The sequence below is a fragment of the Numida meleagris genome, chromosome 3 (assembly GCF_002078875.1).
Source record: "Numida meleagris isolate 19003 breed g44 Domestic line chromosome 3, NumMel1.0, whole genome shotgun sequence".
In the NCBI taxonomy this organism is placed as follows: Eukaryota; Metazoa; Chordata; class Aves; order Galliformes; family Numididae; genus Numida; species Numida meleagris.
Genome location: NC_034411.1, coordinates 22,523,314 through 22,538,135, shown reverse-complemented (window position 1 = coordinate 22,538,135; position 14,822 = coordinate 22,523,314). Strand labels below are relative to the sequence as shown.

The 14,822-nt window shown below is 43.0% G+C and overlaps 1 protein-coding gene across 8 annotated transcripts in view; it reads left to right on the top strand.

Moving 5' to 3' along the window:
- HHAT (hedgehog acyltransferase) overlaps positions 3,369 to 14,822 on the top strand; it is a 153,377-nt gene continuing 141,923 nt past the window's right edge. For 7 of the 8 annotated variants that reach the window (XR_002437592.1, XR_002437593.1, XM_021393208.1 and 4 more), the window contains exons 1-6: positions 3,369 to 3,510; positions 4,379 to 4,528; positions 5,316 to 5,383; positions 7,699 to 7,812; positions 8,518 to 8,712; positions 12,136 to 12,348. Coding sequence is in view for 6 of the 8 variants with exons in the window: in XM_021393208.1 (XP_021248883.1) it covers positions 4,435 to 4,528; positions 5,316 to 5,383; positions 7,699 to 7,812; positions 8,518 to 8,712; positions 12,136 to 12,348 (684 nt within the window). In the remaining 2 variants the exon portion in view is untranslated. Of the gene's footprint in view, positions 3,511 to 3,913; positions 4,198 to 4,378; positions 4,529 to 5,315; positions 5,384 to 7,698; positions 7,813 to 8,517; positions 8,713 to 12,135; positions 12,349 to 14,822 lie in introns of those variants that run through there. The other variant, XM_021393206.1, reaches the window with a different exon arrangement.

The window sequence follows — 14,822 nt, the reverse complement described above, 5'->3', positions numbered from 1 at the left end:
TTTTTTTTCCTTTCCTTCCTCTTTTTTCTCGTTTTTTTTCTTTCGGGCCTGTTCCCCTTGTCACGGACGCAGACCCTTAGATAATACCGTGACAAGTTCATGACAGCTATGTTCAACAGCTTCATTCATTGAGATTCTTCTTAGATTTTACTATGTAAAACCTCCTGAATAATTGTGGAAGGAAAAAAAGTCTCGTCCAAGTTAGAAGTCCAGACAGGAAAATCTTCCAGAAGGGACCATTATCAGAGTTTGTCAGTTTTCTTACTCAGTTAGCTTGGCAGTGAAATTTATGAAAGAAAAGTTACTTACACAGTCACAGAATATGCATCAACTCCTGGATGTCACCACATCAATTAAAAAGGTGTAATTGTCAGTGTAACCTGATGTAAAAGATGTCATTTGTCATACCTCTTCCTATTTTAAAGCTGCAATACTGCTACCACATACAGTTTGTATTATGCAGCCATCTAGAGGGCATTTTGACTTCATGCTGCTAAATAGAAACCAGAAAATGTAGGAAAATACAATCTTTACTGACCCTTAGTGGCCAGAACTGCTGCAGTACTGTGGGAATTTTTAGTGAATTCAACAGCAGCGGTGTTCTGATGCTGTTATGCAGGTGTTGTTATATATTTGGGGGGAAAGGTACTGACTAACCCAGGAAGGGCATAAAACAGGGAAGTACTGTCAACAGAGAAGAGGATCCAGGTGTCACAGCGGAGAATGTACCCAGTCTTAGAGTTTTACAGTCATTCAATATTGCAAGTGCAATATCTTGCACGTAGGGGCTATCAGAAATTGACAGTGTAAACTGAAACTCTGTCACTCTTTGGCAACAACAGATCTAGCAAAGTGAAATCGAAAAGGATATGAAAGGTTCCCCCCTATAAACACACTACAGATGTAAACAAAAGAGTGGGATATGAGTCACATGGTGCAAGAATGGATGGATATAAATTGTCAAAATATTTTAGGGAATTTTAGAAGTAAACGTGCAAGATTCGTTGACCATGTTTAAGGAACAAGGAGAAGGGAAATCCTGTCCAGCTGTTAAAATGCAGGCTGGTTCTATGACATGGTTGCCAGCACCAGCACTCCCAGACTCATCTTCCTGTCTTGGTGTGTTTCTCAGACCTGTTCATTTCCATAGTTATCACATGATTACTGTAAAAACAGAAATGACCCCTATCACTGCATCAGTGTTTTTTTCACTCTAGTGGGGAAAAAATACTCTGTAAAAGGCTGTTGTGGACATCCTTTTGCAAAATGGTCTTATTTTGGTTTTAATACAGTCCCTCGTTTGTAGTTTGCAGTTAATTTATGTGACATCTCTTGGAGCAATTTTTCAGAGACATATGTTGAAGAAAACTTCTCTATTTTCAGTCTTCCTTACAGCATTTTACTTTTTTTCACCACCACCTGTGTGGTTTGTCCCAGCTTATATTAAATAGTGAAAATGACTTCCTCTTTCTAAGGCTCTTTTACACAAGTAGTATTCTTTTATGATCCATTGGTCATACGATGATGACACCCGCAGTCAGATCATGAAAGATGCTACAGAAACACAGACCAGAAGGCTAACTTTTTACCCAAATGGTTCATGCTTTATATATATGCTAAGTAACACGTGCAGGGGATTGGAAATAAACAACGGGACAACACGAATCTACACCATGATGGTGAGTTCAAGGTACCATAAATCTATTGATTGTGAAAAGATTTAGAGAATGATGAAAGGGCTCTGCATGTTTTTGGAAACTTCTGTGTGTGACGAGAATGAAGAAAGTGGTGCTGGTTGTTGAAAACACAATGAATGGGCAACAGACAACTGATTACAGCAAAAAGCCAACATCCTGACATCAGGAGAGGACTGACATGGAGGAAAGGAGTATAAATGCCACGTAGAACTGGAAACAGGTATTTTATGTCACTAAAGACAGGTCAACCAGAAAGGCGAGCAAAAACAGGTGAAAGCCGTGGGCTGGGAAGATAGTCTTGGGCAGTGACTTAGGTGAGGTGCTCAACAGATCTACGTAGATCTGCACTGAATTTTTCATAGTCAAACAAAATGATGTTTTAGTAAATGAATTTTGCAGTGGCAAGAGGTGTAGCATTTTATGATGGCATAACTGCATCAGTGGAAAACAGAAGAGCCAAAGATGTCATCTACCTGGACTTCAGTAAGCCTTTTGACACAATGCCCCGTAACATCCTTCTCTCCAAATTAGAAAGATATGGATTTGACAGGTGGACTGTTTGATGGTTGAGGAACTGGATCATACCCAGAGAATGGTGGTTAATAGCTCAGTATCTAGATGGAGATTAGTGATGAGTGGTGTGCCTCAGGGGACAGTACTCAGATGGTGCTTTTTAATATTTTTATCACTGACATTGACAGTGGGATTGAGAGGACCCTCAGGAAGTTTGCAAATGACACCCAGTTGTGTGGTGTGATTGACACACCCAAGGGATGGGACGCCATCGAGAGAGAGCTAGACAGGCTTGAGCAGTGAGCCCAGGTCAAGCTCATGAAGTTCACCAAATTCAAGTGCAAGGCCTTGCACCTGGGTTGTGGCAACCCCCACTATCAACACAAGCTGGGGAATGTAAGGATGGAGTACAGCCCTGCTGAAAAGGACGGGGAAAATCATTTCAAACTAAAAGCGAGGAGATTGGATATAAGGAAGATGATTTTTACAGTGAGGGTGGTGAGGCAGTGGCACAGGTTGCCCAGAAAGGATCTGGATGCCCCATCCCTGGAGATGCTCAAGGTCAGGCTGGGGGGCTCTGAGCAACTTGATTGAGCTGTAGGTGTCCCTGTTCAGCGCAGGGGAGTTGGACTGGATGGCCTGTAAGAGTCCCTTCCCAACAATTCTATGATTAAATTAATTAATCATAATTCTATGATTATGATCAGAGAAGCAGTATCCTACAAAACACAGATGAGTGCAAAGGGTCAGGTGTAATGAAGAGACCAGATGCAGCCACTGGGCTCCTACTCCAGTCACAGATGGCAGGCTACAGAAGAGTACAGGTGTTTTCCAGAGTGGCTCAGGAGGGACAAAATGTGAAAGACACGGTGGGCCTATGCTGCACATCTGTAAGGCCACGCTGGCAAGGTCCAAACTTCAGTGTGACGGGGACACGAGGTCAGGGCCTGCCCAAGGACCACCTCCGTAAAGATGCCGTTCAGTTTACGCTCGCAGATGGCATTTTTTGGCGAGAAGACCGCTCCCCGTCCTGCAAAGAGCGCCTCCTGCTGCAGCCCGCGGACCTGCGGCGCCCCATCCAGCCCAGCCCGGGCCGCCAGCAGCCATGGCTGGGGCGGGGCCGCAGCGCCGGAGCCGGAAGCACGGGGAGGACGAAGGGCGCCGCTGCGCCGCCGCGGGAGGGCTGCGGCGCCGCCCGGCGGTCGGGAGCGGGCGCGCTGTGCCGGCGCTCCCTAGCTCTGCCCTTCCCGCGCCGCGGGCCCAGGGGCAGCTGCTCCCGGCTGCGTTGAGCCCTCAGCAGGTAGGGGCTGTGGGCTGCCCGCCTCCCGGCGCGGTCGGGCCCCGCTGGGGCGGCCACAGCGGTTCCGGAGGTGCCGGGCCCGGATGGCGGCCGTGTCGAGCGCTGCCCGACTGTGGCTGCGGCTGCCCCTCGTGTCCGGGCTGTGGGGTCCCGGTGCCCCTCGTTGCTGTGGCTCACGGGGCGAGGAGGCTTCTCGCGTAGCCGTGTGTGTGAATTGGGGACTACGTGGACGTTGTTGCAGTGCACATCTTGGGTGCAGCTGAGATACCGAATTCCAAATGCCCATCTTTTTGTAGGGGGGGGGGGGGGGGGGGTGTGTTGCGTGCCTTAATGCAGAAAGCCAGCTGGCCCAGTTCTTTATGAAATAAACGTGTGTTGGCTGCCTGTGTTTGTACAATAATGTGTGCACTGCTGTTTCGTGCTTTTCACACTGAGCTTAGCTGGTGCACGCTCCTGTTTTGTGTAACTGGACCCGAAACACCAACATCTAGTTACATGCAGAGCCAGAAGTGCTTATCCCCACGTACAAATGGCTGCATAGAGAAGTGATGTTTCAAAGTTGGCCTTGGAGACACGCTGCATACCAAGACATGATCTAGCTTTGTTGTTATGATTCTGAGCGTCTGTAGCAAGGCCCTGGCCCGCAAAACAAAGCCCTGAGAGGGTGCTGCTGTTCTGGAGATGCAGGTGAGGGCTCCAGCATCACAAAGTGACAGCAGGATGAGCCCTGCGCTCTCCATTTTCCACTAGCTTTGTTTAGTATTGTAAAGGTTTTGGATGCTAGTGATGGTTGGACTGGATGATCTTAGTGGTCTTTTCCAACCTTAATGATTCTATGTTTCTGCTTTGTTTTCCTTGCCTTTTCCAGGGACCAGCTAGAGAGGTGCAGTCAGTGTGAAGAACAGCAGAGCAGCTCCCAGACCCATGATGCTACCAGCATGGGAAATGTGTGCCTACCTGTTCCTTACCATTGGCTCTCACTTCTATTCTTTCTATGAAGTATACCAGGTTTCTCAAAGTAAGTCTGTGATGCTGATGCACTCACTTTTGTAGCGTTCCTAGCCCATGGCTGAGCTGGATTTGTCTGCTGCCTTAGTTTCTTCCTCACTCCTCTGTCAAACCTGTTAGAAGGAGGTGGAGGTGAATGAGCCTCCTCACAGCTGGAGTCCAGGAGCTGGGTGATACTTACTCCTAAGGCTTCTTCACTGTGCAGCTTTTAGTAGTCACCTTCACATCCCATGTCTCTCTTTGCCACTAGAGGGAGATATCAAACAGTCCTAAAATAGAAGAAATGATTATTATAGTTCCCATGTGTTAAATGGCTCAAGCTCAGCTCTCTTTTCTATCTATTAAAAACTAAAATCGTACAGGTGAAGAGACTTGAGAGAAGTTTATGCAAATGTGTGAACACGTGATGGGCAGGAGTGAAGAAAGAGGGAACAGAAAATCTTTATGTAGTGCATCTTTCAGGGTTAATTCCTCCTGTTTCAGTACACACCTGTGTCCAGTGGTCAAGGCTACTCTGCATTCATCATCTCAAGGTTCAGGATACATAGAGGCCGAAGCCCAGGAGTTGGCTATAGAAAGGCCCCTTGACTGTGCCTGCTGGGAAGGAGGAAATGTTGCATGCTTCACATCTGCTGAATTCCTTGCACACAGACATCTCCCCTTCCCCAACTCCAAGTGTCCACAGCTGTGAAGAAGATGAGGGGAATTTGTTTTTATTTAGAAGCAGAGTGCCTCATTGCTGAACTGTTGCTTTTCTTAGAATTGTGTAACTAGCAAAAATTTATTATTCTTTGCAGAATATGAAGATGAAATTGACAGAAGCTTTGGACTGGAACAAGGGACTCTGTTTTGGGGCCTTAAGAAGGTAGGAATAATGAATGTTACCAACACTTCTTATTTTGTTGATTCCTTGTAAGGTTCTGTCCTTGCAGTTCCTTCAAGTCCTCCTGCAATGAGCTGCTGTGTTGAGCAGTGTTCTGCTGAGAAGCAGTGAACACAGAACAAATTACTCTGCTCCATATTGGGCTCTTTTCCTTTCTTGTGATGGTGCTTTGTAAGGAGACTTTGGTTCTAAGTGTTTTAATGTCATCCCTGTTTTTTTTATTCTATTCTCATTCTCTATAGCCAGACTCCCATAGACTCCAGAGCCCAAAGTTGTATAGAGATATGAAGAACAAGTGAAAAGCATAGGCACTGTTATTATTTAATGTGCAAAAACACAGACAAGTGCTTCCCACATGAGACAGCCTGCAGTACTTAATCTGCTTTTTCTAATATATGTTTCACTCTGTGTGGGATCAAGAAGGTTTAAGTTTTTGCTGAGGGGAATGGATTAGGGTAACATAGGCACAGTTTCTTGTTTCCAATGCATTTTCCTTTGTGTTCTATTCTAATCTGAATTACTTTTCAATAGCATGGAAGTAATGCCAACAAAACAGCTCCAAAAATGCTGTTTGCTCACCAAAGATACTGTTTTAGTTTCAGAAGCCCATAATAACTGTACAGATTTTCATAGTCATCGTTAGGTGTTGTTTCGGTTTTTTTGTTTTTTTTTTTGTCTTCGTGGCTGGTCTGAGTGTTTCTCATTAGTAATATCATTTAATAAGCTTCTGTCCAGCTGTCTGGTCTTCAGAGGCTTAATCACCCTTTACATTTCCTGCAGCTTTTTTTCCCCTTGTTCATGACATTTGGTGTTTGGGTCATGCTTAACATCAGCAAACACTAGTGGCACTCATGATTGACCTGTAGTCCAGCGTAGAGAAGAAGAGATTTTGAAACAAATGTTCGAAGTAACATGTTTTTATTTTCTAAGATAAACCAAAGCCCAAATAACCCACCTCACTTCCTTTCGAAGAGAATTCATCATGCAACCAGTTTTGAAGGTGACATAATCAAAGCCAAGAATACATATCTATGTTTAGGCCCACCATGACCACTGGTATAGGCCCCTTTACCTGTCCTTTCAAGAAAATCACAAAATATTTTGGAGATTCAAAGAGTAGGAGATACTGAATTTAGTCCCATTCATGCAGACAGCTGTATGTATTTGGCAGTCCTGACTTTTAGCAGGGAGCAGGGATTGCCAGCTGATCCCTTTTATCTCGTTTAGAATTACATTTACATCTAAGGGGAGTTTCAGTCTGACCTGGGTCCACCTGGTCGCAATTAGGCTTTGTTGAAATATTGAGTGAAACTTTTATCTTAGAGCAAGGTGTCATTTCATCCAAACTGTGAATTTTTCAAACCAGTGCAGGGTTGTTCCCCTTATCCCTGAGAAAGTCCAGAGAAGTCAGAGCTTTGTTTCTCTTTCTCATTTTATCATCTGAGAGTATCTGTTACCCTCTCTTACTTCTGCTTATAGAAATAGTAGTTAGCGCTCTTCTGATATCCATGCTATCCAGGTTTGGCTGGTGGATCAGTACAGTTGTGTATGATCTGCCCACACTTGTAACTGGGCATGGTTTCCTTGGTACTTGTGCTACTTGTTTTTCCTTGGCAGCTGCTTTGCCTTATCTAACTTTCTGTGAAATCAGGCCATCTTAAAAGCAGCTGTGAGGGGGTACATATACCATGTGCTCTCCTGTTCAGAGCATGTCTTGGTTTTGTTGGTTTTATTGGGTTTCAGGGAAATGCTGATGATGCCCAGCACTCAGTTGTGCTCCTTATGATTTGCTAATGAGCCTGCAGCAGCATAGGGATACTTTGGATTACTTCACCCAGTGGTCTGGAGCCTGCAGGGAGAAGTGAAACATGTAGCACCTTGTCATGGAAATGCATAGAAGCTTACGTGCTTTGAAATGGACTGAGGCTCTGAGCCATCTGTACCCTTATTGCTGTCAGTGGCAGTATTTTCATGTTGTTCTGCACCTGTGTCCTCAGCAGGCTCCTGCTGGTGTCAGTTTTATGTGTAGGTGGGCATATGTCAGCTCTGTTTAGTGTGCGTCTAATTCTGTGCTGATGGTTCCTCTCTGCTCTTTCACTTCTTTCTCTGGATTTTAGGCTATTGAAAGTCAAAATGGTGTTGGAGCTCACCACTGCAAATAATCAGACTTCCTTGCCTAAGCAAAAAATTCCTCAGATGCTGAATTCTGTGGTATTGGACAACAGACTTTGTATATTATTGAGACAGTTAATTGTACTTTAAGACTTTATGGTTATATGTATTTCTTTGATGCTCAGGACGCCTTGGATTTTGAATGGAGCTATTGGATCGAATGGGGAAGGGAATACATACTGTGGCTTCTGGCTGGTCATCTGCTGGTATCACAAATGTGCAGGCTGTTTGTGGAGAAGGTATGCATGGGTTTACTTCACAGCAAATTTGTGTGTTTGTCATGATTTTATGATTTTCGGTTATTGGTACTCCACATCATAACATCATGTAGTGAATGTACCTGGTTCTCAGAAGAGAAGGGCTACTACATTCCCCACGGTACTTTGCTCCTCTGTTACCATTTTCCAGCCGGAGGGAAAAGATAAAAGCTCGCAGTATAAAAACTTGCAGATCACGAGACCTCGTCCCTTTTTCCGCCCGTCTCTCGTCTTGGCAGCACCTCGCTCTCCAGCCGTCTTATCGTCGGTAGTAGAGTAAGGCCTACCTTGATTTTGGGACATTTTCTCTCTCTCTGTATTGGATTTATCAGCTTAAATTGTAATTATATTGTATTATAGTGTGTTGTTTTGCATTCCGATATCTTATTTAGTAAATTAGTTTGTTTCTCCTCAGATTGTTGCTGCTGTTCTTTGCTCTCAGAGCCATCTCCTTACCCTTTTCTCTTTTCCCGGGGCGTGGACCCATGGATCCCCCGTCCCCTTCGTCACGGAACCGGGCCGAACGCCCGTAAACCATTGACAGAGTTCTAACTAGCTGTGGGAATGGAGGGGGTGATGTGTAGGCCTGGCACTCTACTATGTGTAGGATAGTACTGTTTCTATGTTTCACTTTAGAAATAAAGTGTAACAGTTATTCATGGTCGTTTCTGTTTTTTTTTCTAACAGTATAAACCATGGTGCTTGATGGCGTATGGGATGGCTGCCTGCTGGTTTTTATTAGGAATCAAGGGCTTTGCGGTCATTTTGTTACACGCAGCTATTTCGTTTGCTGTGGCTCAGTTTCAGATACCGCTCCTGACGTGGCTGTGCTCACTTATCCTGTTATCTACTTTACGCATACCAGCAGTGGAAGAAGCCAAGGTAATTTCGAATGTATGAATTAAGCATCAAATTAATTACAGTCTTATTTGCTGTTGCAGTAGCCACCATTATGACCAACTACTCTCCCTTTACTTGATTTAAGCAGAGACTGGCTTGAAAACCTGTAGGAAGTGGAGATGCGCACTAGATCTTTTATAATTAGAAATGTGGATATGCTCGTACACTTGAATTCTTATTAGTGGGCCACCTGTAGTTTCATTTGGGTGTTTGTCAAGGCACAAAACGAAAGTTAGCTTACTACAATAGTACATAATGTGATTCATAATGGTGGTGCATGTGACTGAAGTCACTTAGAAGAGAGGATGTCTTTCTCAGTTATCGCTCTTTGATAGTCTTTTGGATACCAGCTGACATTATTAGGTTATGTTCAGCATACTGTACACTCTACCCTGCTGTACATGCTTCTTTTAAAGCTTTGGCTATATTTATTTGAAGCTACCATCTGTAGCTCTTGCTTTCGTTATTGCCTTTGTTCCTTCCTTTTCCTTTGTTCTGTATTGTTGCTGGTGATCCTGCAGGACTCTCAAACGGCAGATGAGAGGAATGAAATTGGTGATGGTCTGAAGCTTCAGAAACACCTGTGGGGTTTTTCTGAGAGATGACTGTCACCTCTGTAAGGATAAAAGCCAAGGCTGTTTTGTTTGCTTTTGTCTGGGGAACTGAAGAGACAAGCAGAGGCAGAAGGTGGTTCCAAGGGACTACTTTAGATAAGGCCCAGCCTTCTGGAGCTGTGTTTGGTCAGACAGCTCCACAACACAGCCCTTCTTCTCTACCTGAGACCTGGCTGCATTCTTACTCTGAATTATGCCAAATGAACAGAAGGACTCTGCAGGGTAATGTGATGGTCTCTTACCATGGAAGAGAGTGTTCAGACTCTAACAAGACATCCACCAGAATGCTGCCTACTTTATCTTCTGTTCATTTTTGCCAATCTCCACTCTTATTTACCGTTTGTTTTTGAGTTGCTCTGTTTTCCTTTGCTATCTTTTTTGTCCTACAGGAATAGTTTCTGCTTATTTTTTTCTCCCTCTCACCTTCCTGCCATTTGCTGCTTTTTCCCTCAGTATTGCCTTCATCCTGTCAGTGGGGCCATGTATAGTGTAGTGCCTCTTGGAAGAACAATCTCTGAATTCAGTTTGTGTGGGAGCAGGCTGGCCAGCTCTGCCTGGGGCTGTTCATTCTGCTGCTCCTGTAGAGAATCACTGTCTTGTGCTGCCATCTGCCTTTCTCTGACCAGCAAATAAAACAGCTTCTTTATAATACATGTGTTACTTTTTTGGAAAGGACAGTGCAGGAATTTGTGCAGAGCTAACTGACCCCAGGAGGACTTAGGAAAACTCTGTAAAACAGTAGAACAATGTTTGGTGTGCACTATAAATGCAGCCCATTAGAGCTGAAGCTCTGCTTAGTGGAAGTTTTCAGTAACATGCGACTGTAGTGTGTAAGAGGAAACGTACCTCAAGAGGATGCCAGAGAGGTCTTGGCATTGCATGAGAAAAACATCCAGTCATTGTGATAATGTAATGTTGGTAGCTTGACTGACTTTTGCCTGTGGTCACTGTAGCAGAAATGCTGAGTCATGGCGTGAAGCAGTGATTGAGCACCTGGTGGGAAGGCAGGGCCAACCCAGGAGAGCTCAGGTGCATGCAGTGCAGCTGAGTGACCAGAAGGGGTGGAGCCAGGATCCACTGCTTCCCAGACCTTATTTAAGGGTTGGCAGTGGGGGTAAGGGTATGTCCCTGGAGATTCCTGTGTATCTGAGGCCTTCTGAAGGTAAGCAACTTTTTTCTTTTATTTCTGTGCTCACTGTTGTTGTATTTGAGCAAATCCTTGCTGCAGCCTGGGATCCTGCTGCTCTGTTGTCATTGTTGTGCTTTCCATTGCATTACAGTCACGTGTAGAGCTGTGTCCAGTGATTTGAAAAAAACAGATTTATGCAGCATGTCCACTCTGTAGTACGCATCCAGATTAAGAGAAGTTGTCAGAAACTGGAATTGGGAGGTTGCATCTGTGTCTGTGAATACATCTTTTAAGCACAAATGTACACTAGCACCTTGCTGTGAGGCTGGCAACAGGAGGATAAAACTTAGCTATTTCTAGACCTGGTGATACATGCTACAGAGAAGTAACCACATGGATTTGGCTGTAAGGATTCTTCTAGGAAGCTGATAAACAAGTCTTCCTTGCTTATTTGGGCTAGCCTTTGTGTCTGCTGTGAGCATCTCCATCTGTTACCCAGGAACTTGCGACATCCCTGTTTGTTGGTGGGATTTGCTCCCTTTTCCCATTTATGAACTTGTGTCCCCTTAATCTCTTTTGTGTGGAAAGCTTCTTTAAATTTCTCAGACACTTTTGAGAGTGGGGTGCCAACACGTTCTTCTCTGTTTTACCAATTTAGAGTGGCACTGTGCATATCATCCTTCTGATCAATCATCTGGAAAACCCACAAATCTTTTTTTTTTTTTTGTCTTCCTGTTGGTCTGCCCACTAGGAAATGGAATTTGAAAAATCTACCGTAGTGTTGGGGTTTGGATTTGAGATCAGGATTTCTAATGCTTCTTGAAATGTGGTTTGGCCTCACCATGCTTAATCGTTATTTATGGGTAACAGAGGACATTCCATTATGCCAGTCACTACATTGAGATGAAATTATGTACTTTAATGTGGAAGTGTTGTTCAGTGGAGACAGAGTATGATAAATACCTTGCCTAGTGCTCTAGTAAATATATTTCTCCTTTGTTAGAGGTATAATCATACTGATTTTAAGCGCTGATTTTTGGGTTTGTATCCAGGAGTCCCTTAGTAAAGCCTATTAGGATCTCACTGGTAGAGTGGAAATGAAGAGTTTCTCAGGTTGGGTGGTTTTTCTTTTTTGTGATAGTTGATATGTGTGCATCTATATACATCTGTTTTTCTTGACAGTGTGTGTCAGGGAGTATCATAAACATGAAAAAGGTTCAGCAAAATCTTTCTAGCCTTGGGCTTCCTAGCAAGTGTCTGATTCTTTTCAGATTTGACTTGCAGCATTAGGTCTGGTCCTAGTAGCTCCTTAGTTGTCAATAGGATTGCCAGCTATGCATCTGGACAAAATCTGAGGAAAAAAATGGCATTCATATAAGAAAAGCTCTCCTAGTTCTTCAAAACATAGTAAAGCTAGAAATTAGTTGTAATATTTTCTGCCTGTTACAGCAGCTCTGCAGACTAGCAACTCTGTCAGCAGCCAGCATTCACCCTTCAAACGTTAGTGATGTTTGCTTCAGATATTCCTGCCAGTCTATATTAGCTTTAGGTGCTTTCCGCTGTTGGTGACCTGGAAGGTCAAGGTCTTGATTGATATAATACCCTGCAATTTATGAATCACAGCATTGTACTATTATGTTCTGTCCTTGTTTTGTCTTACAGAGAAAGTGGTACGGCACTGAAAATGAGTATTATCTGCTTCTCTTCACGGTGTCTGTTCGTTGCCTCTTCAACACAAGTTTCAGCCTGGAATACTGCTGGCATGGACATGCCCAGAAATCATCTCATTCGTTCCTGTGGATGCTGGCATATGTGTTTTATTATCCCATGTTCCACAATGGGCCCCTTATGAACTTTGATGAGTTTAGTAAACAGGTAACAGTATTTTTTAAGACTGTGCAATTACAAACTTCCAGTATATGTGTGTAAATGTGAGTCATGTTTGACTAAGAAATATTGAAGAAAATGGTGATCTCTTTTCAGCTGCCAAATCTATTGTTTATTAGAAGTAAATTCGATGCACTGGGTTAATTTTCTTGTTTTAGGTTTTTGTGAGATTTTAATATTGGTTATGAGAAAATTTAAGTTAAACAATTCTTTCACCAGCTTTCCACGAGGTCCTGTTTTTGTAGTGTATTTAAAAATGTATGTTGCAAATGAGCTAAATTTATTTTCTAGTTTGTCAAAAATGGATGTTAGTGAGACTTTGAAGGAGTTGATGTCCCTAGTGTTAGTGTATATTCATCCCTTTCTTCACACGTGCTGAAGTACACTGCATACAAAAGGGAGGGCTGTGTGTGGAAACAAATTTTCAAAATCCATGCTTATATACCAACAATGGAATAATAATTGATTTAAGGGTGGTAATTAACATTGATAATATATTTCAGGGGTTGATGAAAAAAATGTCAAAATGAGCCTTTATATCTGTGATTGGGCAGAGAGAGTTGATGGGACTCCAGTGCTAAAGAGAAGATAGAAAGAAACATCAAAATAGTTACCAAAGGCTGTCAGAGTAATCTCCTCTATTGGAATATAATCAGTTTCCTTCGGAGATGAATGTTCTTCTGTCAGCTAGGTACTTCAGGAAAAAAAACTGCTGAAAAGGCATTTTCATTCCTGCATGCAGTATTCATAATCTTGCTTATAATTTTGATAACATGAAGTAATATTATGGGACCATTAAGACTGGATGGGTTGGAATTGGCAAAATTTATAATAAAAATAATTGAGAATTTTATAGCAAAGATGTCAACTTGAAGACAAACCCTTCCCTCTCCTCCCTGCCAGTTTAGAAACTAAGATTCTTATACTCTAGAATTCTTTTTGTCTGACACTTGGTTGCTTTTCTTACTTTCTTGCACACTTAAGTAAGCAATGATGTTTATAGCTAACACTTTGATGAAGTAGATGACTGGATAATAAAAAAACAGAGCAGTTTTATGGTTTGTATATAGATGTGAATGTCCTGCTTGTTTACATTTGGAAAGTTTCTGTTGAAACTAACAAAGAGTTTATGAAACTTGGGTTTATGAAAGTGAAAACTGAGATTCTAGTGGGCACCAGTGGCAGGTCTGATACTTCTTTGTATTCAGTAGCTTTGGAAAACACAAGGCTGAATTCTATTTTCCTGGGCTGGATGTTGTAGGAAAAGTCTGCAGGACTTTTCTTTCTTATCTGAAGTCACAGCTTAAATAAACAGGTTTTTCTCATGCTTTCATGAGCTGAATCCCTGTCACTTAGGTTGGTAGTTTTGGACAGATTTCTACAGCTCAATCATAAAAGGCATACTGTGTTGTCTTTCCCAAGCTTGATGCAAATTGTCATTCTTGCTTTTTTTGTTGTTGCTGTGTGCATGGTGTGGGAACTCCTCTAACAACACAGTTTTTTTTTTTTTTCCTTAAAATGTTTTGCCTTTTTTAAAACATGGCAAATCTTAGTTTTATCCTAGTTATCACAGGCAACAGGTGTGTAATTTTAACAACAAAGAGTCTCATGTGTGGCTCTCTTTTGCACTCAATGAGACATACCTAGTAGTTAGCCTTTTAGAAAGACAGACTAACACAGTTCCCATAGGTTTCTGTTTTGTCAGTGAAGGAACAACTTGAAGTTGCACTACAGTATCGAGCATAGTCTCATGTTGGTTGCTTAATACGCAGATAATATAGACATGCAGTTGTGAAGCACGTGGCGCCTCTCAAATTCAGGTGAAGGCAAGTAGTGAGATAGCTTCCATTACTCCTGCAACCTTAAGGTGGGACCTTAAGGCAACTGAATTTCAGTCACTGCGGAGCTACTGCTGTGCAGGCTGAGCACAGAGCAGTTTGGTGCGATCCACAACCTGAGGAGTGCTGGGAACTTTCACTATGTGCCTGGACTTTTGGGAGAGCTACAGAAAAGGTGCCCTTGCAGTTGAGTCAGCCTGGAAGGATCAGCTCTGCTCAGCTTCTGCTGCAACAGGAACATCTGATTCCTTTACTAAAAGCCTTTAAGCTTTTGTGAATCATACAAGTGAAATAGGAGAGGCAAGGTAGGTCTCTAAATAGACACTAATGTTCTGAAGCTGACTAATGCATTTGCATACTTATTTTCCATTACATTTAATAGTAGGCAGGTGTCCAACTCCTCTCTGTGGTTTTGAATATCTCAGCGTGAGTTCCTAAATGAATCTGGAGTCTGCATGCTGTCGAATAGGATCTGGAGGTGCTGAGATGCTCTGAGCTGTGACTGGTAGAAGTGTTATACAAATTGAAGGGGCAGAGTCAGATGATCTTTCACCACTTTGAAGAAAAGTTGGTTTCTTCAAGTGCTTACTGCCAGTGAGATGTCATTAAGAGAGATGAGTCAGA